We start from the raw sequence: 24,450 nt of genomic DNA, 5'->3' as shown, positions 1-24,450 counted from the left end.
TCTCCATGTGTGGTCTAGACCAGGACTCTACACTCTGACCTTTTTTTCTTGAGACAGTTTCTTAAGAACCTGGCGGCTGGCCCCAGGGATCACCCAGTATTCACCCCTCACAGCGCTGCAGATTTTTCCGTTTTTGACATTGTGCTGGGATTCGAACTCAGGTCCCTATGTATGCTTGCACACTAAGACTGCCAGGCCATTTCCACACCTCTGACTCATTACTTTAGTTGACATGTTGAGACAGGTGGCTGAGCCTGGCCACTTGGGGGTTGCAAGGTCTCGACTTTGGCGCTAAAACTCAGGCTACCAACCCAGCCCAGTGCACTCTCGTGTGACTTGCGTTCCTACCCGAAGCCACGGAAGGGAATCCAGCTGACCGCAGGCTCCTTTGTCATCATCACTTTCCAAAACGAGGAGAGCCCCCCTCCCCAAAGAGGCCAGGCCTTGGAGGGGCTCCCCAAAGCCGCCTTCAGAGGCAAGGGTTAACAGGATGCCTGTTCCACCACCCGCCACAGAGACCTTATTGTTCTCCAGTCTGTCCCCTCCCCCTCTTCCTGGAAGACCCTCCCAGGAGCCCCTTCAAAGAGGCCCCGCTCTCTCTCCAGGCCAGCCCTTGGGGAGGGCAAACAGGAAAAGGAAACCCAGCAGCCTGGCGCGGGCTGGAAAGGTGGGGGCACGTCTGTCACTGCATGGTCCGGGACAGCCCATGAGTTGGAGGAGCCCTCCCCCAGTTTCCATCTGGAAGCCAGAAGGTTTTGGTCTGTGGCTTTCGGGTACCGGGGAGAACCTGCCTCCTCCCTTCCCCCACCACGCATCTAGAAATCCGAAAGCTTTTCACCTCCCCTTCGGTCCGACTTCAGATCTCTGCTCCAGAGATCTGGAAGCCTTTTCGGACCCGCTGACCCGGTGGGGTGACCTGGGCTCGTGGGTGGGCTCAAGGAAAGAACTGTGAGCGTCTCTGGGAGCCTCCCCCGAGACCCGCAGGGCTAGGGCGAGCAGCTGGAGGCCAGATGTGAGTGGACCGGCTGGGGAGGAAATTAATTGGTGCCAGTTGGGTGGCGGCGGCGGGCTGGAAAGGCAGGGCCCTGGGGGAGGGGTCGCTCAGTGCCCAGATTCTTAGTTGGGAGGAGGGGTGGCCTTGGGGCCCACAGGCCAGGAAACTGAGGCTGTCGGAAAACTAAAGGCGCAGGGAGGGGCCGTGAACTGAGAGGCTCCTGGAAGGGGCAGACAGAAAGGAGGACTTATAAGAGCTTAGCTTCTCTGGACACGATTTTGAGGAGATCCAAGCTCAGCTTAACAGGCTACTGGGTAAACTCTTGTAGGGGAGCGTGGGCGTGGGCTTCCCAGGACACAGGTGTGACATGCTGGGTTCCTCCAGGCGCCGGCAGGAGCGCTAGCAGCTCTCAAAACCACGCGGGGCTTGTGAGCCTCACGCTCTCGCAAACCTGTCGGTTCCACCTCTGCCCGCCCTGGGCCTCCAGACTTTCCCTCCCGCGCTACAAGGGCCCACGCTCGCGACCTTGTGGCTCGCTCGGGAGTTGGAGGGGGATCCCCTGGCCACCGCAGGTGCCACTCGAGAAGAGGGGCCAGGAGTTCCCGGAAGGCGCAGGTTACTGCACGCAAGGGCGAAGTCTGCACGTCCCACCCTGTCTCCGGGTGACGTAAACGTCCCCCAAGCACTGTTGACGACTCCTGGGCTCCGGAACTCCGCCCCTGACTTGTTTCCTCGCCGAGTCAAGTGCGGGCTCCACCCGGCGAACTGCTAGCCAGGTTCTGCAGTCTCCCCGCCTTAGGCCAGTGGGGCTCGCCGGAGTCCAAGAACTCTGGAAACCGGTCTGGACACTTCCTCCTTCAGACTAGTCACGACCTGTGGCCTGGCCCATCCCCGACTGCAGAAGCTGACCTCGATGCCAAATGTTCTTTAAACAGGAGAGGGGAACTTTGTCTATTCCCTCGTTTTCCTGCAAGTACATCTCCCTCAGTTTCCCCATCTACGAAAAGAAAAGGGCGGCGGGGGGCGGGGGGGCATCAATGTCCTGGGAGAGATAGGAGAGAGGCGGTGGTGGCACGTGCCTTTAATCCCAGCACTCAGGAGCAGTGGGATCTCTGAGTTCCATGCCATCCTGGTCTATAGAGTGAGTTCCAGGACAGCCAGGGCTACACAAAGAGACCCTGTCTAGAACCACAGCCCCCCTCTCCTCCCACCAAATAAAGCACTTAGTGCTCTTGGTAAGGTTATGTGTTCCTCTCACAACATCTGGAATTTCTGTTCAGGGGATCCAATGCCTCTTCGTACTTCTGAGAGCTCCTGCAAGCACGCAATGCATGCACATACACTCAGGCACACTTCTCCACGATGATATGAACGATAATAATTCAAATGACTCTTAGACCGGTGTGGTGGCGACTGCATTCTAGTAATCCCAGCTACTGGGAAAGCTGAGGCAGAAGAGACCAGGGTTCAAGTCCTGTCTATGCTACACTGGACAATTTAGTAAGCCCAAATCACAAACTAAATAAACAAATAAATAAATAGAAGAAAGGAAGGAGATTGGGGGACTAGGGATGTAGTTGAGTTGTGGATTCCCTTACCAGAATGTGGGAGGCCCTGAGTTCTGTCTCTGCGTCTGGACATGAAGCTCAGTAGGTAAAGCCCATGCCTAGCATGTATGAGTCTTGGTCACATCTGTAATTTAGTACTCAGGAGGAGGAGCATAAGTTGAAGTCCATCCTCAGTTACATAGTGAATCTGAGGTCACTCTGGGCCACATGAGACCTTATTTCAAATACAAAACAAGCAGAAAAAGACCCCAGAGTTGAGAGTAATAGTCCACTTAAAATTCGCCAAGATGAGTGGGTTTCTGCAAGTTCAAGACCAGCTTGGTCTAGATAAGGAATTCCAGGTCAGCTGAGGCGACACAGTGAGATCTTGTTTCAAAAAACAACCACACAACACAAATATCAAACAAAGCAAGTGTGGTGGTTCCATGTATTTAACCTCGGTGGGCGGAAGGCGGTCCTGCTGGCCTCTGTAGCTTGAGATCCTGCTTCAAAAAACGAAACACAAAAATGAACACAAAAACACCCAAGAAAAACATTAAAGGAATAAGCCCCCACCCCGTCCATCCCTCTTCTGAAGAGGTAGCTTCTGCCTCTCTCCCTTCCCTTTCTTCATCTTTCTTCTCTTCTATTCCCCATTCTCTCTCCCCTTCTTCCCCACCCCTCCATAACCCCTTACTCTTACGCTGTTCCCAATACCCACTAAATAAATTCTATATCCCCCCCCAAAAAAAGGACAAACCTCAAAGGAAGTTACATATAGACGTTAATTCACCAAAAGCAACTTTGCATTCTGAGATGAATAACTAGATCATTTTCTAAAAGAATCATTTTTTTTCTGCTTTGCAACTAAAGGACCTTTTTTTTTTTTAAAAAAAATTGATATTTATTGAGCTCTACATTTTTCTCTGCTCCCCTCCCTAACTCTCCCCTTCCCCCTTCAATCCTCCCCCAAGGTCCCCATGCTCCCAATTTACTCAGGAGATCTTCTTCTACTTTCCACTTCCCATGTAGATTAGATCTATGTAAGTCTCTCTTAGTGTCCTCATTGTTGTCTAAGTACTTTGGGAAGGATTTATTATTTTTAATTATGTGTGACTGTGTGTGTGTTCCTGTGAGTGCTGGTGCCTGCAGAGGCCAGAGGCATGGAATCCTCTGAAACAGGAGCTAAAGATGGTTGTGAGCTGCCTTACAGGGATGTGGGTGCTGGGAACTGAAGTTGGCTTCTCTGGAAGAGCAGTATAAGAAGCTCTTAGCTCTCCAGCCCCCAGTAATGGTCATTAGTAATGATTGTGTTTAATTTGTTCTTAATCACTTCCTGAGCATTTGTAATTTATGTAACCAGTAAACCAGATCACAGCACAGCACAGAAGTAGGGGCTCACAGAGGCAGGGGTTCAGGGCTTCAGCTGATAGAGCCGCTGCCTAGAACCAAGACCAGAAGTTCAAGGTCATTCTTGGCTACATAGTTTCTGACCTGTGCTATGTGAGATTCTGTTATAAAAAAGGAAACAGGGTCTAGCTAAGTACTTGGCTCTGTTTCTGTTTCTAAGGCTTTCTTGCTTTTTTCCCCCCAAGACAGGGATTCTCTGTGTAGTTTTGGAGCCTGTCCTGGAAACCAGGCTGGTCTTGGACTCACGGAGCTCCACCTGCCTCTGTCTCCCAAGTGCTGGGATTTAAGGTTTGTACCACCGCCTAGCTGAACTCCTGTCTAGGTTTTTCAAAAATCAAGAAAGCCACTGAGTGGTGGCGGCACATGCCTTATAATACTCGGAAGGCAGAGGCAGGTGGATCTCTGTGAGTTCCAGGCCAGCCTGGTCCACAAGAGCTAGGTCTAGGATAGGCTTGATATCTATAGTGAAATCCTGTCTCCAAAAAAAAAAGACAGGAGTTCACTTGAGAGGTAGAGGTAAGTGAATTTCTGTGAGTCAAGGCCAGCCTGGTCTATGGAGCAAATTCCAGCCTGGTCTACAGAGCAAGTTCTAGAATGGGCTTTGCAGAGAAACCTTGTCTTGGGAAAAATTCAAAAAACAGGAGTTGCATCCCCAGCGTCCACATGGTAAAGAAGAGAACTGACTCCCATCAGCTGTCCTCTGCACTCAGAACACTCACTGCCTCACCCCAAATAATTAATGTTTGTGTATGTTTGTGTGTGTGGCCATGTGGAGATTAGAAGACACCTTGGAGGAACCAATTCCTCCTTCCACCCTACGGGTCTGGGTCGTGGGGACGGCACTGAAGTGCTCAGACTCCCTGTAGTCCCTTCACCTGAGGAGCCATCCAGCCAGCCCTAGCAGACAAACAAACAAAACCTTTACAAGTTAAAAGCAGGGACCGGGCAGTGGTCCCTTTAATCCCAGCACTCGGGAGGCAGAGGCAGGGGGATCTCTGTGAATTCCAGGCCAGCCTGGTCTACTGAGCCAGTTCCAGGACAGCCAAGGCTACACAGAGAAACCCTTTCTGGAATGCCCCCCTCCCCCAATCCCCTCAAAAAAACAAAAACAAAACAAAACAAAAAAAACTCTTGCCGGGCGATGGTAGCACACGTCTTTAATCCCAGCACTTGGGAGGCAGAGGCAGGCGGATCTCTGTGAGTTCGAGACCAGCCTGGTCTACAGAGCTAGTTCCAGGACAGGCTCCAAAGCCACAGAGAAACCCTGTCTCGAAAAACCAAAAAAAAAAAAAACAAAAAAAACCTTAAAAGCAGGGGATGGAGAGATGGCTCAACAGTTAAGAGCACTGACCAGAGGACCAGAGCTTGTTTCCCAGAACTAACATGGCAGCTTACACCATCTGTAACTTCAGTTATGGGGAATCCGATGCCCTCTTCTGGCCTCTGACGACACCAGCTACCCATGTGATGGTGTATGTTCATGCATGCAAGCAATACCCTCATACACAGAAGATAAATCTTAACAGTTCTTTTAGAGTCCATAAATGTACATCTTCAAGAGAGTTAAGCAGACATTTGCACAGCTATCTCTGCACAGCAGTCACAGTGGAGAATGGGTGGCAAACGCGGACCTTAGACACACGGCTCTTTTGTGTGCTACACGGCTGATGAACCCACAAGACATGATGTGGCTGCGAGAAGCCTGACGTAAAGCGGTTAGGCTGTGAATGAGTCCCCTCACATGAGCTGTCTACAACAGGCAAGACACAAAGTAGATGCTTGCTGTCTGCAGCCTAGGGAGGAAGGTTGGGAGATTTTGAGACTTGGAAGGGTAATTGTTATATCACTGGAATTGTGTGATTTGGAACGGAGTGGAGATAGGTCAGTCCACTGAGTGCCTGCATGTAAGCAGATGACCCGAGTTCCATCCCCAGATGGAGCACTTCAACGACAACACCCAGAAGGTGGTGTTCCAAGACAGTCCGGGGCCCAAGAGACAGTATCTCTCTTCTTAGAATTTATTTATTATTATTTTATATGCATTGGTGTTATGCCTTCATGTATGTCTATGTGAGGGTGTCAGAAGCCCTGGAGTTACAGACAATTGTGTGCTGCCATGTGGGTGCTGGGAATTGAACCCTGGCCTTCGAAGAGCAATCAGGGTTTTTTGTTTGTTTGTTTGCTTTTGGTTTTGGTTTTTCAAGGCATGGTTTCTCTGTGTAACTTTGGAGCCTGTCCTGGAACTCATTCTGTAGACCAGGCTGGCCTCGAACTCATGGAGATCCATCTGCCTCTGCCTCCCAAGTGCTAGGATTAAAAGCATCCAGGACCAGCCTCTAAACCATCTCTCCAGCCTGGGACAGTATGTCTTAAAATAACACAATATGCTCATACACCTCTACAATAAATAAATACAAAGGCCCTGTACTGAAACTAATGGGCTGATTCCAGTCCTCGCATACAGTCTTGTACTTCACTTTTGGGGGGAGAGGGAGGTGCTGGGGACGGAACCTTTAGCACCTCCCTCAGCAGCAAGCCTGGCTTCTGATTCAGGGGTGTTTATGATTCAGAGAGACTTTCCGGTAGTTTTTCTGAAAGTTAAGGTTACTCAGCTAGCATTTCCTCAGTAATCACAGGGCTTTGAGTGTCTTCAAAAGGTCTCATGCAGCCGGGCAGTAGTGGTGCGTGCCTTTAATACCAGCATTCGGGAGGAGACAGAAGCAGGTGGATCTCAGTGAGTTCGAGGCCAGCCTGGTTTATAGAGTGAATTCCAGGACAGGCTCCAAAGCTACAGAGAGAAACCATATCTCAAAAAACAAACAACAAAAAAGGTCTCGTAGAATCTAGATTGGGCCCAAACCGTGAAGCTAAGAATGACCTTGAACCTCCTGGGGTTACCACACACACCCTGTTTAATACTGATTTTTTATGAGACAGTCTAGGTTAGACTTGAACTCTCAAGTGTTGGGAGTACAGGTTCTGATAATGACAATTTTTCACGTAGCTGGTTTCCTTCTAAGAGAAGGTTAGCACGTGTAGGGAACAGGGTTTCAGTCCCCACCCCACAGCGGCTGCGGCACCGGAAGCCGGAGTCCGAATGGGGGTCGGACAAACCACTTCCCAGGGAAGGAAGGGCCCTGCGGTTCCTGGGACAGGATGTGCTCTGAGGCCCCCTCCCTAGCCACCAGGGACTTCCCAAGCCTGGCCACGTTCCTGTGTGCCCAAGATCTCCCGAGAACTCAAGCATCTAGACTCAGTGACCGAGGCTAGGGATCCTTCAGATTTTCAACTAGGAATCAGGAGTTCTGGTAGCCGGGCTCCGCTGGGACTCCTGGTAGCGCTTGCTTTTACCCTTACTTCCCAGGAGGGAGGAGAGGCTGGGGGCTGGGATGCTCCGGATGCTCCGGGGAGTTTCGCAGTCTGCCCGCCACTCCACTGCAAACCCCCTCCTCCTGCCCTCAGCCCCGGGGTCAGAAGACGCCCGAGGGGGAGGGGCCAGCTGTCGGGCGCGCTTTCTTTAAGCCTCCCGCACCTGCGGTTCCTTTGTCCTTAGGGTCTCGAGCCCACCCCCCCCCCCACGCCCTTAGGTTATGCCTAGAGCTTGTCGGAAACCAAAGGAGAGGAATTAGTTTACTACGTGTTGTTTGGATAACCCGCTGCTGGACGGGATCAAGGCTAACTACAGCTTGCGTGGACTTGGAACTAACCACGAAAACTAGGCTAGCTTCTAACTTAGAGATCCGCCCGCCTCTGCCTTGCTTTTTGCTTGGATTAAAGGCTGGTGGGCCTCTCTACCTTAGCTGAGGTAGAGCTCGATTAAGGCCTGTGCCACAATGCCCGGCCTAGATAGGTAACTTATTAAGTTAGCACTCACTTATCAGCCTGAAGCCATAAAGCGGCACTAAAGAAATCGGATAAGGGCATGTTCAAAGTTCAGTCACCGCCACACCACGCGTTCTAGTCGAGGGGAGGGAGAGAACAACGCTATCATTTAAAATTCTTCAGCTTCTCTTCAAACACTGCACCCAGTATCCCATAAATGTTGTAAACTTTCCCTACTCGCTGGGCCCCCGGAGTGTACACTAATGTCTAAGGAATCCCCCCTCCACCCCCCCCCCCCCAAGTCACAGGGTTAGCTTAAGCAGCAGCCTGCAAATTTAAGCTAAGAAATGGGGAACCGGCCTCCCTCCCCTTCGGCACCTGGTCAAACCAGTTTCCGAGGCTTAGGGAGCGGTTGCCAGTTCTGACCCTTTAACCCCGCCCCTCCCCCCTCCAGAGAAGCAAGCCAGACAGCGGCGTTCTTTGCTCGGACGATCTTTTATTTTTCTAGCTGACATTGTAAAACGCCAAGTAGATGGGGGTTAAACACAACCCACCATAGGAAAGGTAAACAGACTTCGTAAACGCGCTGGCAGAAAAAATTCCCTTCCTGCCCGACGAGGACAGCAACTGCGACCAGTCGCCCTGCCTGGTCCACGCCGAGCGATCAGTCTATGCTGACAGTTCCGGGGGTCTCCAGACGCTCCGCTGACCGCGCAAAGATTTGTTCGGTCCAGTCCAGGCTCTCAGCAGAAGGCCGGCTCAACCATAGCAGCCTGTGGGGGCGAGGTGACTCAAGTCACTTCCCAGTCCCTAGGGCGGGTCCACACCCTGGCCTCCTCCCAGGCCCCACACCCACGCAAGGCAACAGGAAGCACCCGCGTCTGCCCCGTGACGCAACCAGGACCGCTTGCACAAGCGTGCCACTTGTAGGGGCCGAAACGCGTCGGCTAGTGAAACGGCCTTGAAAGGGCAGCCAGGCCAAGGGAGTCCGACCCTGAGATTCAAGATCCAGGTGCCCCTTCTCCCAGCCAGGGAGGGGACAGTCCTTTAACAGCACCTTGCGGACGCACGTCTGGGAGAAGGCGCCCGCGCCGCCAGCTCCTTCCTCGGTCCTTCCCCCGGGCCTCTGGCAGCTCGGGCCGCGGCTCTTCTTCACGGGCCGCCCGCCGGCTTTCCCCAGCCGGCCCTGGCCTCGGGTGTGCGTTTTCGGCTCCGGTGATGCCGCTCGGAAACCTCAGAAGGCGACCACGGCTCGCACCAGCACGCTGAGCATGTTGTCGGTCGGGCGGCAGGCTGGCTTGGCCTCGCACGCGGGGGGCGTCGGCGGGGGCACGGCGGGCCCACAGTTCAGGAGACTGGAGAAGCGCCTTTGGAGGACGCGGGCGAGATTAGGGAAGGCACCTTCGGTTTGTGCGGGAGGAAGCTGCAGGCGATCGGCGACCTCCGACGTCTCCTCGCTCTCCACCTCTTCTTCTAGACGGGCTTTCTTGCTTGGTACCAGTCCAACGTCACCGCCGTCGCTCAGGTCGCTGCTGCTCCGGCGCTTGCGGCTGACTCTGGCGGGGGACGGGTCACACAGCGCAGGGGTCTCCTGGACTCGCAGCGCCTCCTCTTGCGTGTCCATGGGCTCCGGGGGCTGCTCGGCGTCGGAGGGCGCCGCTCTCACTGCGGCTTCGGCTTCCCGCGGTGGGTGCAGGCGAGGGTCAAGGGTCCGGCCGGGTGGCGGGAACTCGGGTTGGTGGGGCTCTACCTTGGCTGAGAGGTAGAGCTCCCGAGCGCTGCGCATGACGAGGGACAGCTGTAGGCTCCGGTGGAGACGCAAGCCACCTCGCTGCATGCGGGAGTGGTACATCTTCCACACCGATAGGGTCATGATGCGCTGCGCTTCTTTCTGCACTTCCATGCTTGCTCGACGAGAACGTAGAGGAGAGCCGGGAATGAAGTGAGACAGGCGGTGCTGCCCAGAGAACAAACTTACACTGTCAGGTACACGGCTAGAAGTTCCGGCGGGGGAAAGCGTGCCGGAGCCTTTTAATATAGTCCGAATGACGTCACCGAGACGCCACGCCCAATCAGAAGGCCTCATCCGGGCTTTCCAGTGGCCAGCGACTCCTTAAAGAAATAGAAATAAATTTACGTCTTGAAGGAGAATGGACTTAAAACTCCGGCAAGGAAGAATTTCCTCCACTGCGCCTTGAGACCCCAGGTTGGTCTGGTTCTCAGACTCACGGGCGGACCAGCCGATGAGGCCCACCCACTAACCAATGGGTGGTGGGGGTGGTGATCTTCCCGTTGCAGTGGGGAAGACCGGAAACGGGGTACATTCCCCGAGGGCACTGTTCCTCGCGCCTACCGGCCAGCTAATTAATATTCTCGGAACAGTAAAAACGCTGCTACTTATTAAGCAGTTACTACACGCCGGGGTTGTTGAGCTTTCTCTTTATTTAATGTCTCTGATCCGTCACCTCCACTCCGCAGGTGAGACACCTGAGGCAATATTTACTAAACAAACGAATGAACGTACTACGGCGGGAGAGGCAACTGAAGCCTCCAGCCTTTCTATCTCGATCCTCCCGGACATGGGTGGAAAGTGGGCGCGGACAACGCTGGCTGGACCTGGAGGGAGCTCCCCTATAATCGCCTGTATTCACAATGTGACTGCTGTCCTCACGCTCAGCGTTAAACATCTCCCAGTTTTCCCGCAACGCAGTGCCATGGAGTCCCAATTTTGTAGGGCCTGCCACCCTTTCCCGCCGACACCGCAGTGTCTTGCCTTCGCACCCCGGAAAGCTGAATTACCCCAACAAAGATATCTGGGCCGTTGAGAGAGTTCAGTGGGTAGAGTCACTGGCTGCCAAGCCTCGACCTGAGTTCGATTCCGACGCGCGCCCGAACACACCCACACACACACCCACACACACAGCACACACATAAAGAGATACACAAAGAAAAGACAACGGTTCCACTCTCTTCCATGAGCCAAAAAAAAAAAACTGATTCTAATTGCAAAAGGATAAAGTTCTAATATTGTCTTTCATTTGCTGTGCTGGTCCTTTAAGGAACACCCCCACACCAACGTGTAGGCTTCCCGCCACTGCAGCAGGGCCGACTTCCCTGGCTAAATTTGGAGGTAGTGACGTATTGCTGCGCCGCGAACCACTTCCGGATGCCCATATTAGGACAAGGGCCGACTGGCTTAGACAGAGCAAAGGACTTCCGGAGGGCGGAGCCACCATCGTAGACCACACCCCCTCATGTACTTCGCTTCCAGCCCCCTAGCACTGTCCCGAGTGGTTCGCGTGCGGTTGGTACGGCATCCTCTGAGCGGTTAGCTCTACTCGACGACTCTCCACTGGACCAGTGGTTATGGTTTCCTTCTCTTACGCTGTGCCCACGCGCGGCACCGTCATGCGGGATGAGTCCGGACCGGTGGGGTTTACTGAAAAACTTCGAACCCCTCCTGCACTCCCAGGCGTAGAGGGCAAAGTACTGTGTCTGGGTCTGTTCCCTCCTCCCATCTTCCAGGGGAAGCTACCCGGATACTCAGGCTTGGTGGCACGTGTCTTTACCCGCTGAGCCATCTCGACTGCTTTTTATTAATTTTTAGTATTTTGAAAGATCTTACTTGTATAGCTCTAGCTGTCCTGAAACTCATAGAGACCCGACTGCCTCTGTCTGCCGAGTGGGTTTTTCTTAAATGTTTGCATGCCTGTGCACCACGTGTTTGTAGTGACAGCGGAGGCCAGAAGAGGGCGTCAGAGCGCGGGACACCGGAGGTGTCATGTAGGTGCTGGGAACCCAACTTGTGCGCTCTTTTTTTTTTTTTTTTTTTGCCAGGGAGATTTGAGGCAGAGTCACTGTGTAGCTCTAGGTGTGCTGGAACTCACTACGTTACGTAGAGGAGGCTGGCCTCGATGGCCTCGAATTTACAGAGATTCGCCTACCTCTGCCTCCGAAGTGCTGGGATTAAAGTTGTGTACCACCATTCCTAATGGATACACTAAGTGCTCTTAACTGCTGTGCTCAATTTAATGCATCGATCAAATGAGTTCCATATCCCTGGTTTAATCCCCTAAGGTTTATGGAAAGCTAGGATTATTGATAATGGCTAAAAAGGAAACTGAGGTTCCACTGCAGCAGTCTAAGGATCGACCCAATTCTGTAGGACATTGGGCATGAAGGCTTGTGTACTGGACGCCCACAACCAAGATGGCCGAGGTGCAGGCGGAAGTCGACACGCTTTGGCCCTCTAGGGACGCTCTTTCTCTCTTGGTGGCTGGGCTCTCGATGGTGGCCTTCCATGGAGAGGGTGGAGGTGTGTTCCGCTCGCTAGCGGTGAAGGAGCTCTTGCACCTGCCGAATGGGGGGGTGGGGTTTGGTATGTCTCTCAGGACCCTTTCTTTGTAGTCCGAGGGTGAATGAGTGACAGTGGCGGGAAAGGGATGGAAGGGAGCAATTTCGCGCCTAGCCAGTGGCAAGGTGCAGGCTAGCGTGTGCCAGGCAGTTCGGTTATAGCCGTCCCGGTGCACGGTCTCCTCCCTGTGGAGTGGAAGGAAATTGGGAGGGCTGTTGGGCGTCTGAGCCTCGGTTGGTTTGGGGGCTGGTGTAAGGACCCCTGTCCCGAGCCGTGCGAGGTGCAGAAAGCGGTGAATATGGCCCCCTGCACGAGCGTTGGTGCGAGCTCAGGCAGGGAAGCATTGTAGTGAGGCTTGATTGGACCGCCAATGAGCGGCGGAATGGCCTGGGAAACACTGAATGGGACCTCGAGAACCTGGAAGAAACGATATCCTGGGGCTTTAGAAGGGTGGTACGGCAGAACCTCTGGCCACAGTAGGGGGCGATGGGAGCCAGCCCTTTAAGGAAGTTGGACAGCTAGTAGTGTTTAAAGGTTGGAGAATGGGGTATGTCGAGGGAGTTAATGTGCCTCTAGCTCACACACAGTGGAGGGCAATCAAGGCAAGTTCAAGCTCCCAGCTGGAGACCTGCAGGAAAGAACGGTGTGGAGCGGGAGACAGTACAGGTGAGGTGATGTCCTAGTGTGGTGTGTTGGGAGATGTGTGTTTTGTCTTTTTTTTTTTTTTTTTTTTTTTTTGGTTTTTCGAGACAGTGTTTCTCTGTGGTTTTGGAGCCTGTCCTGGAACTAGCTCTGTAGACCAGGCTGGTCTCGAACTCACAGAGATCCGCCTGCCTCTGCCTCCCAAGTGCTGGGATTAAAGGCGTGCGCCACCACCGCCCGGCTGTTTTGTCTGTTTTTAAGACAGGGTTTCACTGTAACCTGGCAGGATGCAACAAGAGATCCATCTGCCTCTGCCTCATGAGTGCTGGTTTAAAGTCATGCAACACCACATTTAGCTTACTTCAGGGTGTCGAGACTCTAATGCTATCTTCATCCACAGGAAATTAAGGACCAACAGCACTGGCCTTCATGGATAGGAATCATAAAGAGGCGATGGACTCATCCAGCCCAAGTATCACAAGGTGTTAACCTCCTGTCAGCCTGACCCTGTACCTGCCCTCTGTGTCAATGTCCAGCCCCCGTGCATTCTTTGGTTCTCTACCTGCCTCTTTATAGATGCCTACACCTAAGCTCTCGGTACCGTAAAACGTTTGGAAGTAAATGTGTCTGTACTTAGCAGGCATAACCCGTTGTCTTTCAATCTGTTGTGTTGAAACACATGGGAGATGTTTAGAGGTGAGGAGAGTCTATGGCGAGCTGGGCATGGTGGTTTATGTCTCTAATTCCAGCATCCAGGAGGATTGCTGAGGCACGAGGATTGCAACTAGTTCAAGGCTATTGTGGTCTATGTAGCCAGTTCCAGGCTGGCCAGGGTTACACAGAGAAACTCCATATCAAACAAAATAAAATTCATGGTAGGCTTGGTGAGCTGGCTTATGCCTGTAATCCGGGAGCTCAGGAGGCTGACACAGGAAGCTCAGCAGCACTAGGCCAATCAGGCCTAGAGATCTAATGTTTCACATTTACTTGCTTATATTTTTGAGTGGGAGTCATGGAGCACAGAAGACAGCTTAGGAGAGCTGATTTTCTCCTTCCACCATGTGGATCCCAGGGGTTAACCTCAGGTGGTCAGGCTTAGCACAAGCCCAAGGCCTTGTCTTTTGGTTTCTGAGATTGTGTTGTTTTTTTTTCTTTTAACTAACTTACGTGTACATGTGTGTCTCTCGTGTATGTACACATGCAGTGGGTTTCCATAAGGCATCTGCCCCCCTTGAGTTGCAGTTATATGAGTTTGTAAGCTGTTTGACATGGGTGCTCGGAACAGAACTCAGGTCCTCTGTAAAATTAGAAAGCCCTCTTAATCACTGAGCCATTTTTCCACCCCCTATAGGATTTTATTTATTTTTTTATTTTTTTAATTGTTACACACAGGGTCAAGCTATGTAGTTTTGGCTGGTCTCAAAGTCAGAGATCTGTTTGCTTAGACGTTCCAGGCCACTGGGACTTAAGACGTACAACCAGTAAACCCCTTTTTACTGTGTGCACGCGTCTATTAGCACTGTGCTCACACATTTCTCTTTAAGTTAGTCTGGGATGGGAGCAAAACAGCCGGGCCTGGTGGCACACACTTTTCTCTGAGTTCAAGGCCAGCCAGGGTTTGAGACAGAGAAACCCTGTCTCAAAGAAAGGGAAAAAACTAAAAACAAAATACAGTAAAAACCTTTCATATCTTGCCCCCCCCCCCAACTCACTGTGAAGTTGTATCTTGAAACACTCTCCACCCCACCCATATACTCCTGCAGCCCTGCTGACTAAATGAACCAACAGCACAGTGAGGTCTCAGAAATAGTAACGACCTAGCCAACTGATCTACTGTCTCAGCGGCTAGAACCTGAGAAGCACAGGGCCTTGGAACATTAAAATGAAAAAGAGATCCAGCCTCCTATCAACAAGGTCAGGAAAAAGTCCAGAAAGACCTCCTCCTGCAGCAAGTCTGGTTCAAGGCTCCAGGATTTAAGTCTTGGTCTCGGCTGTGGCTCACTCCATAACCGAGGCTGGCCTTGAACTCACAGCACCCTTTCCCCAGGCTGTTTACCTTAGGCTAGCTTGTTGCACAGACAGGGTGTGGTGACCTACACCCGCTGTCCTTTACTCGTGAACTAAACCAGAGTCTCTGATAGATTGGGTCCTCAGAAAGATGGCTAACATGCACCAAGTGACGAATGGTGAGTTCTTGTAGGGTAGAGCCTGGAATGGGGGTAGATGGCAATAACCGGTGCCATCCTCTTGACTTCTGACCCCTTTGTCTTCAGACAGACATGCCCCTGTGGTGTGGTTTTCCTGGTCCTGATTCCACTCCTTTCTCTGATTTGGGAAGTTCTGGACTGAACCTGAACAAGCTGACCCAAGAATCTCTTCCAGAGTTATAGGACCTGTAGGCCTTGGGTTGAAACCTGAGCTTCTGCCACTGGTCTTGATTCAAGTGTGCTTACAGGGTGATGATTTGGGAAGACCTTATACAACCTCTGCCCAAAGCCACTCTCCTTCACACCTTCTAATTGTGCCAATAAAAATAAAATTTAGCATAAATCTATGTACCATATAGTGTTGACTCAAGCTTTGGATCATCTTTTGGGTGGCTTTTCTAAGCTTCCTGCTTACTCTCAGGGATTCAGGTATCTGTATGTTGGGGACTCAAGTGCCTGTATTTCACACAGAAAAGATTTTGTTCTCGTCTCTTTAAAAAAAAATCGTTAGTATGCAAATTCATGTTCCATGGGACATGTGGAGGTCAGATGACTTTGTGAAGTGAGTTCTTTCCTACCTCTGCATGGGTTCTGGGGGCCCAAGACAGGCCGCTAAGCTTGTGTATCAAGTGCCCTTTTCTGATGAACCATCTCACTTGTCTAACACCCTTTTTCTTTTTATAGTTTTTACTTGCATTGGTGTTTTGCCTGCATGCCTGTGTGTGGGTGTCAGATCTTGGGAGTTACAGACAGTTGTTAGCTGTCACGTGGGTGGTGGGAATTGAACCCAGGTCCTTTGGAAGAGCAGTAACTGCCTTCTCTCCAGCCCCTCAAACACTATTTTCTGAGAGAGTATGGACTTTCTTTTCATCACACCAAAATACAAGCTGCTGGTCTCAGTGAAACATGGTATTAGAAGGTAAGAGTCACAAGTCATAGGCCAACCTAAGCTCTGTTAGGGAGCTGTTTCATACACCACAAACCAAGCCACCCTCCTAATCCCAGGTGCTCCTGGGAATTAAAAAACTTTGTTTAATTAACTTCACAAGAATGTACCTCCACAGGCACAGTCCTTATGGACAGGTGTGGGCGTGGGCTAGTCTGAAGGCACAGTGAAGGCCAGTGACCTGAGGAGACTTGAGCGCCAACCCCCCAACTTCCTCTTTAGACAGATTCTTGCCATGTAACTAAACTCCCAATCCTCTGGTTTTCAATCCCCCTGGGTATGAGTCACCACTGTTTCCCCATGCTTCTTTGTTCTTGGGGCCCTTCTTGTGCCCTGGGACCCAGTGCCTTCTGCACGTTCCTGCCTATTTTCCGGTTACACTGTGATCTCAGGTCAGACTGTAGTTTGGTGGCAGTGCAAGGATCTCAACATATGTTAGACTGTCAGAAGCCAGGTGTTTACGTGGATGGGTGGCCAGCATGTCCCTCGCCAGTGAGCAGAGCACAGCAGGGCTGTTACAAAGGCGTCTTGTTTATTCTTATCAGCATCACTGACTCTCAGGGTTCACATTTCCCAACACCGCTCCTCTCCGTACAGTAGTTAATGTGCAATCTCACTTGTGGGCCTGGGAAGGGTAGGGGCTTGGCTCTGGGTGGGAAGGGCATTGGCACTTCACATGGGCCAGTGGGTGATGGCTGTCCCCATGAGAGGCGTGGATGGGTGGGAGGGTAGCCACTGGGTTTGCCCCTAGTTCTTTTTCCTGCTAGGTGGGTTACTTTTTCACTCTCCTGGGTGCTTGGGGTGGGAGCATGCAGCTCTCAGGAGGGCAGAGCAAGCAGCTGACTGCCAGAGGAGGGGCGCAGGGGTGGCTCCTGAGGTAAGGCACAACCCTGTCTTTGGCTCTCCTAGTGAGTAGTTTTCTCCCCTGCACCCCTGGCTTTATACCTCCCCCACCCCAAGCCCCGGGAGTCAGGGCCACCTCCTGAGGTGCTTGGAACCAATGGGCTCTGCTGCCCACTCTACAAGACCTCTCAGTCCCATGGAGCTGCCCCTTTACTAAGCCTGGGCAGGGAGCACAGCCTGCCCTCACCATGGCCAGGCTCAGCTGCTTGCCAAGTTTCCAGGAGATTGTGCTTTGGGATCTTCGCTGGGGGAGGTGGGACAACAGGCCAGGACAAGGGTAGAGGGAGGGGGTATGACTAAGGTGCTTGTGCTTTAGCTAGGGGTGTCAACTCCCCTCCACTTGGTCACCCAGGGCTAAGGTACTGGGGGCCAAATCAGACCCAACACCCCACCCTCACTATCAGATGTTAAGAGGGACCCTGGCAGATTAGAGGGTGCTGCTGGCCTGGAGGCAGGTCTCCAGATCTGACTCAAAAGGCTCCATCCCACCTTCTCCAATCCTGCAACTCCTTGCCTCTGAAGAGGCAGCTAGAATGCAGAGTTGGGGAGAGGGAAGGAGGTCAGGGCTAGAAGAGAACCAGTGAGATGGAGAAATGACATTAATGAAGGAAGGGGTGACAGAAACCCTGCGCTCACACATTAAACTCAGAACCCCAAGAGCTCGCTCCTGGAGAGTTGAGAGTGAAGGAGCGGCCAGAGAAAGCTCCACACACCACCAACAATGGATGTGGACCCTGCCCTGCCTCATCCCCCAGGAGTGGGCTCAGCCAACTGGGACCTGTGAACACCCTTAAACTGTAGTCCTGGGGGAGAGGAAGCTGGTTGGATCCACAGGAGTCCTGGGGCACTGGGAATGGGCCCCTGTGGAAACATGCACCCACATTCCACACACACACACATTCAGTTCTCCCTGCATCCTGCCTTCCACAGCCCAGGGACCCAGGGGACCTCAGACACATTCCCATTGATTTGAAAAATAAAAGGAAATCTTATACTTCATTATTTCATTCGCTAAAAAAATGTTTCAAAAAGTTATGTACAGGGGGTGGGGGCTGGGAGCCCTGCCCAGGGTCGGATGGGAGAAGGGCAACAGCCTCCCAGCCTGCTCCCTGGTTCCGACCCTGGTCTTGCTGCCTCATGATCTTCATGTTTTTAAAAGCAAACACTCTACGCACGCACACACGCATGCACGCACGCACACCCACAAATTCTGCCAGACTGGAAACCTGTCCTGAGACTCTCGTCTGCCCACAGGAGCACTGCTCTCTTAGAACCAGCCTCTTGGGCTGAGGGAACCCACAGAGGCAGAGCAGGGTGGGATTAAGAGGGGTATGATGGAGGCTGCTACAGAGGGTCAGTTTTAAGAATTTCTCTAAGCCCTTTGGGCTTGTTTCCTCATCTGCAAAGTAGACAGTCCCTCTTGGCCTCACCTACCCCAGCCCCAAGGTGCAGGGACAGACGAGAGGGACAGGAAGGCGCTTTTGGAGACATGGAAGCACTGGGGGTGGTGGTGGGAGGGGTCCTGAGAACCCCTGGGCCCATGGAGTCCCAAGCAGACACAGTGAGGGGCAGGCTCTTCTTGAGCTCTGCCCATCCCCTAGCCGGGCCTGGTGCTGGGAAATGCCTAAGAGGAAGGGGAACCAGGGCTCCCCATGAGTGTTGAGGAAGGTCACAGATCCCACCTGATGCCTGTCCTCTCTTGACCCAGCCCAGCTTGCTTTGGGGAAAAGGTGTGGGATGACAGGGAGGCAGAGAGGCTGGGAGCATGCAGCACCCCCTGCAGGTTCTGGGGACGACAGACAGTAGCTCGTGACTAAGGTGGTGGGGGTATGTGTGTGACAGGAGGGGGAGTGTGACATCCATGGGAGGGTCCTAGGTGTCTACTGGAGGACCTCCTCTGAGGGGGCTGTCTGTCTGGAAGCTGTATTCTATGCCCATCATGTTCAGCTCTTTCTCACTGTCACTGAGAAAGCTGCTGTAGGTGCCGCCCTCTGCTAGGTGTGGTGGCTTGGCTTTGGTCAGCCAGCTACTGCATCCTGCTAGAGGGCATGGAGTACCTCCTCACAGGTCCTGAGGAGGGACAGACAGTAGATCGTGACCAGGTGGTAGATGGGGGTATGTGATAGGAAGGGGTGTGTGACATCCTGTAAGGGGAGGGATGTCACACATATGTTACTGGAGAACCTCAGCCGAAGGGCCGGCCTCGCCATCGTGGCTGGCTGTCTCGAAGCTGTGTTCCATACTCATCATGTCCGGCTCTATCTTGCCAGTGTCGTTGATGAAGCTGCTGTAGCTATCACCCTCCACCAGGTGTAGTGGCTTGGTCTTGGGCAGCCAGCTTTTACGTACCACTCGGCGGGCATTGGTGCACATGTCAGCTGCAATGGCGTTCATCTCGCTCTCCTTGAAGTTGGGGGCGAAGTTCTGGCAGTAGTCTGTGGGAGTAGAGCAGGCAGCTCGGGCCTAGACTCCTCCTATCAAGTCTCCCAGCTTCTATGAACGTCCAGTGGATACCACTAACTACACCAAACTTTGCTGCCCACCTGGGTGCCCGCCCACTTAGGGACATGTAGTGTTGTAAGATTCAGGGCCTGGGAGACTGCCAATGCAAACCTAGGCATCCCCTGACAAGTGGCTGCCACTGCCACAGACTTGCCCTTTGATAGGTTCTGGCTACCTCAATCTTCTCTTGACTACCATGGATTGAGATCCTCCTCGACAAAGGCACTCAGGTCCCTTCCATACTATATGCCAAAAGTGAAGAAACCCCTATTTACAACCTTTCTCAATAAGCCACAAGAGAACCTCAGAAGTGCCCCCCCCACACTTTTCAATGTAGTTGTAGCTGACCTTGAACTCTTTATGTTCCTGTTCCAGCCTCTTGAGTGCTAGTCAGAACCCCCTCCCCCCTGACCTTTTGGTTTTTAAAGACAGTATTTCTCTGTATAGCGCTGCCTATCCTGGAACTCACTCTGTAGACCAGGCTGGCCTTGAACTCACAGAAATCCATCTGCCTCTGCATCTGCCTCCTGACTGCTGGGGCTAAAGGAGTGTGCCACTGCCACCCAGCCAGAACCCATTCCAAGTTTTAAAATGTATCGTTATTTGGATATGTGGCAGAAAACAACTTGTAGGAGGGCTGCAGGGGATCAAACTCAGGTTGTTCAACTGCTGAACCACCTCTTTGGCCCCAGACACCCCACCCTCTGTTTTGAACCAGGACTATGTACAGAGACTCTGTCTCAAAAAAATCCAAAACCAACCAACCAACCAAACCCAACCCCACCCATCCGTCATGTCAAACATTGAAGGAAAAAACAAAAGCCCTCTGAACAGTGGTGGTCTTTAATCCCAGCACTTGGGAGGCAGAGGCAGGCAGATTTCTTGAGTTTGAGACAAGCCTGGTCTACAGAGCAAGTTCCAGGACAGGGCTACACAGAGAAACCCTGTCTCGAAAACCATAAAAACCAAAACAAATCCCATCTGCCAACCCCAGGCCCCAGCAGAACACTCACACTTGACAGCATGGAGGACGCGACTGTCTAGCGGCTTGCGTCTGGGGTCATTGGTGGAAGAACGGATGCCAGTGCCACAGCTATTGGCCAGTGTGTTCCTGGAGGTGGGGTAGAGGTATGGAGGGCATCAGCGTTCCTGGTAGAGGTGTGAGAGAATCTGTTCCTCTACCTTGGGACTCTCGGGTGTATCTTACCGGTCAAAGAAAGATGCCAGGAGCCTCCGCAGCAAGACCTTGTGCCTCGTGCCTGCACTGACGTGGCAGTTCATGAGCTGTGCCCTTGTGATGTACACATTGGTGCCTAGTAAGAAAAGTCATATGATCTGGACCCAAATCTCAACTCACTTAGTCTAAATACCCAAGTGTGCCATAGGCACTCTGACTCTGAATACACCTAGGTAGTAGGCACAAACAAGATGGCAGAGGCCCAGAAAGACTCACACCCCGAGGTCCCTATTGCTGTGAGCCCCAGACTTCTGACCTAGCCACACCCCTCCCCACTAGCTCCTATGACCCAAAAACCTATAAACTAATCTTTGATGAGGAGCAAATCAATTTATCTCTCCTCCCTCTCCCTGTGCCTTTCTTTTTGGTTGAGACAGGGTCTTACTATGTAGCCCAGGCTGGCTTCAAACTCTGAATCTAGGATCCCAGATGTATTCCACCTCCCCTGAAGACTGCTTGGTACCACTCTTCTTACCCACCTCCTTTTTGTGGTGCTGAGAACAAAACTTGGGATCTAGCTGGTCAGTGCTGGCACACGCCTTTAATCTCAATACTTGAGAGGTAGAGGCAGGTGGATCTCTTTGAGTTCCAGACCAGCCTGGTGTACAGAGTAACAGCCAAGGCTACACAGAGAAACCCTGTTTTTATTTAAAAAAAAAAAAAAAAAAATCCAACAAAACTTGGGATCTCTCTAGCATGCTGGTTTTGTACACTGAGTCATACCCCACCTTAAGCTCAACTAATTTTTTTTGATTCCTTTTTGAGAAAAAGTCTCATGAATCCCGACTAGTCTCAAATTTGCTGTATAACCAGGGCCAACCATGATCTTTTGACTCTTCTGCCTCGACCTCTTGAGTGCTGAAATTATAGATGTGTTCCATCATGCCAAGTTCATGTAGTGCCTGGTATGGAATCTAGGGCTTTATGTATGTTGGGTAAAGAGTCCCCAGACCAAACCCATCTAATTCAACACTTCTCGTCTGGACAGCTGCTACCAACTGCTGTCCAAATGGGAACTGAAGATGTCAGCTTCCCTGGGACACACAGGTAGATGGCTAGTTTGTAATAACTGTGACATGAGACCAGAGGTTGCAGAGCCAAGGGATTGGAGGGACTGAAGTACAGTCAGCACACCTGTCACGAGCTCCAGCTTCTCAGAGGGGTCACCTTCATCATAGAGCTTTGGGTGGCAGCGGTTGCCAATCTGGTTGATAAGTTCAGCTGGGAGAGATGCCAGATCTTGTCGCACCCGGATGCGACTTCGGGACTCGAGGACCACCTGCTCAGGGAGGGCTTCTACTTTCTCAGCTGTGGAAACAGGGGCAAGTGTATTCATGTCACACACATACAGACAGACAGAAACACACACACACGCGCGGGTGGCACTCACCTGACTGACCAACGTTCAACATACTGTACATGGTGTACATATTGCAGATCTGACGGTACTGCTCATCTGTACCCTCTTCACCTGCATCTTCCTCTTCATCCTCCTCATTGTGGTAGGAGCCAGGGCTGTCACTGGTGTAAGCACTGGAGGTACCCGGGCTGGTCCGCTCTGACATGCTGGGTCCACTCACACATCCCCCCACTGCGACCACAGCCACTGCTGCTGTAGCTGTGGCCACTGAGACAGGCTGGGGCATCCGGTTTGGGGCCAAGTCTGGTGTGGAGAACTTGGCCATCTTGCGGCTGCCATTGTTGCTACCACTGCCTCCAGCCTCCTTCTGGCTGCTATCCCATAGCCTCTTGGCCATGGGTGTGCATTGCACGGAGTCCAACTCCTGTTCTGTCTTGACCCGTGACACAAGGGGCAGTGGCGTGCTACAGGCTGGCCAGCCCAGTGTCTGCGCTACAGGACTCTGAGGCTCTGAGGATGGGGCCTCCTCCGGGTGCAGGCCCTGGGAGTCGCAACTTGGAGAGCTAACTTTGAGGAAGAACTCGGTGCCCTTCTCCATGATCTCCTGGATCTGTAGGAAGCCGGCTGTGTAGATGAGCAGGAACTGGTCCCCCATGTTCATGCTCAGCCGGCCTGTATAGCAAAATGTGAGGATTTGCTGGAATGACTGTGGCTGCACGGCGGCTGGCAGTTCCACCACAGCACTGCGGCTGCTGTTGAATAGGTCCCGGAAGTAGGAGCTGCTGGCGGCCAGCACAGCACGGTGGGCCTTGAAGGCATGGCCCTTAACCACCACTGACACATCACAGTATAGTCCCTGCAGCCGCTGCTCATTGAGGCACTCGAGGATGCTGTTGCCAAAGTTTGGAATCTCCATCTGCAGGGTCTGCGCCATGGCAGCAGCTGCATGAGGACAGGAGACAGACACTGGACAGGTCAGATGGCAGAAACCAACATATGCCCTGCCCTGCCTTGGCAACCTCCCTTCCTACATGAGAGCTTATGGGAGCCACAACATTCACATGGTAAAATCTGTGATAGATCTAAGAATGTCAGTGCCACTTCCTGTCCCCACACAGCCCTGCCTTTATGACAGCCATCCCATGGATATCTGCAGGGTCCTGACTGTTCGGGGGCACTATAGATACCAGAGTCCACATCCACTCAAGCTCCTCTTTCCTGTGCTGCTAGGCAAGTACTCCACCACTAAGCTTCTGGGTTTCACATTACTCAGCTGGTCTCAGAGTCTTGGTCCTCTTGCCTCTAAACCTGGGGTTACTGATGTGACTCCATATATTTTAAACGATCTCTAGAGGACTTGTAATATCTGGTTCAATATAAGCACTATGTAAATACTTTCCATAGTCAAAATACTTGTCTGTTGTAGACAAGTTTCCCGTTAGAGCTGACCTAGAACTCAGGGCACTCCTCCTGCCTCAGTCTGCAGATTGCCAGTATAGTAGATATAAACCATCATACCTGGATTTAAAATGTTCTGGGCAGGGGCTGGAAAGATGGCTCATCACTTAAGAGCACTTTTACTCCTGCAGAGTTTGACTCCAAGCATCCATACAGTGGCTCATAACTATCTAAAATCCTAGTTCCAGGGGATCAACCAGGCACACATATAGGCAAACATCCTTATACATAAAGTAAAAACACAAATAAACCATATTTGAAATGTTCAGGGCATGCTGGGGATGGAATCCAGGGTTTTACATAAGTTGGGCACATGCTCTACCACTGAGTTTCACTATCAGAGGAACTTTTTCTGGATCTATGGTTGGTTGAATGTGAGGATATGGGACTGGTAGACACTGGGAGCAGATGGTCAAGATCAGTCTCTTGCACATGAGAGGATACAAGTATATTGCACCAACATTCTTACATTCTATTAAAAATGGCCACTGGTATGTCCACACCACTTTTTGCAGCCCAGAATATGACCCTTGGCACTCACTGATCATGCTACTAGTCTCCATGGAAACATATATTCAAACCATAATGCAAAATAGTTATCACCTCATACTGTAAGGCTTGAAAGCAGAAACAAAGCAGGTAAAAGGCTGGGGTATGTGAACAAGGCTCTAAGTTCAGCCACTTCCATTCCCACTCTAAAATAAGGCAGGCAGTACCAAAGGTGAGAACGCTGAACTCTTATACAATCTGGTGAGAACATAGTGTGGGGAAAGTACTTGGGAAAAGTCTCAAGATTCTTCATATGATAGGAAAAAGCCAGATTTTAGAAGGACCATATGACATATGATTCCATTTATATGAAATATCCAAAACAGGCAAATCCACTAAAACATAAAACAGATAGTTGCAAGGAGCTGGGAAAGAAGAAACGGGTTTGCTTAGAACAAAGGGAATGTTTGCTTATTCTTGGTGTAACGAACTATCACTTTAAGTTAACAATGAGCAGGGCTGGATCACTCAACAGTTAAGACTGGCTGCTCTTCCAGAGGATTCCAGTTTAATTCCCAA

General features: G+C 51.8%; 2 protein-coding genes across 2 annotated transcripts in view; both read right to left on the bottom strand.

The window, feature by feature from the left end:
- Positions 1–8,261: 8,261 nt before the first annotated feature.
- On the bottom strand, positions 8,262–9,797 carry Ier2 (immediate early response 2). Its single transcript, XM_057753757.1, has one exon. It carries the CDS (start codon positions 9,674–9,676, stop codon positions 9,008–9,010), a length of 669 nt encoding a protein of 222 aa, XP_057609740.1. The 5' UTR covers positions 9,677–9,797; the 3' UTR covers positions 8,262–9,007.
- A 6,644-nt stretch (positions 9,798–16,441) lies between these two features.
- Positions 16,442–24,450, bottom strand: part of Nacc1 (nucleus accumbens associated 1) — an 18,857-nt gene continuing 10,848 nt past the window's right edge. The window contains exons 2-6 of the mRNA XM_057753260.1: positions 21,955–22,866; positions 21,699–21,872; positions 20,535–20,640; positions 20,341–20,438; positions 16,442–19,260 (exon numbers count right to left, since the gene is read on the bottom strand). Of these exons, the coding sequence (XP_057609243.1) occupies positions 18,998–19,260; positions 20,341–20,438; positions 20,535–20,640; positions 21,699–21,872; positions 21,955–22,858 (1,545 nt within the window). The 5' untranslated portion in view covers positions 22,859–22,866 and the 3' untranslated portion in view covers positions 16,442–18,997. The remainder of the gene's footprint in view (positions 19,261–20,340; positions 20,439–20,534; positions 20,641–21,698; positions 21,873–21,954; positions 22,867–24,450) is intronic.

The sequence above is a fragment of the Chionomys nivalis genome, chromosome 21, assembly GCF_950005125.1.
Source record: "Chionomys nivalis chromosome 21, mChiNiv1.1, whole genome shotgun sequence".
NCBI classification, from domain to species: domain Eukaryota; kingdom Metazoa; phylum Chordata; class Mammalia; order Rodentia; family Cricetidae; genus Chionomys; species Chionomys nivalis.
Note: the sequence above shows the minus strand (reverse complement) of the source record. Positions and strands in the feature narration are given on the sequence as shown.

Coding starts and splice junctions, on each gene's coding strand:
- Ier2 (XM_057753757.1), bottom strand. CDS start 9,676: ATGGAAGTGCAGAAAGAAGCGCAGCGCATCATGACCCTATCGGTGTGG.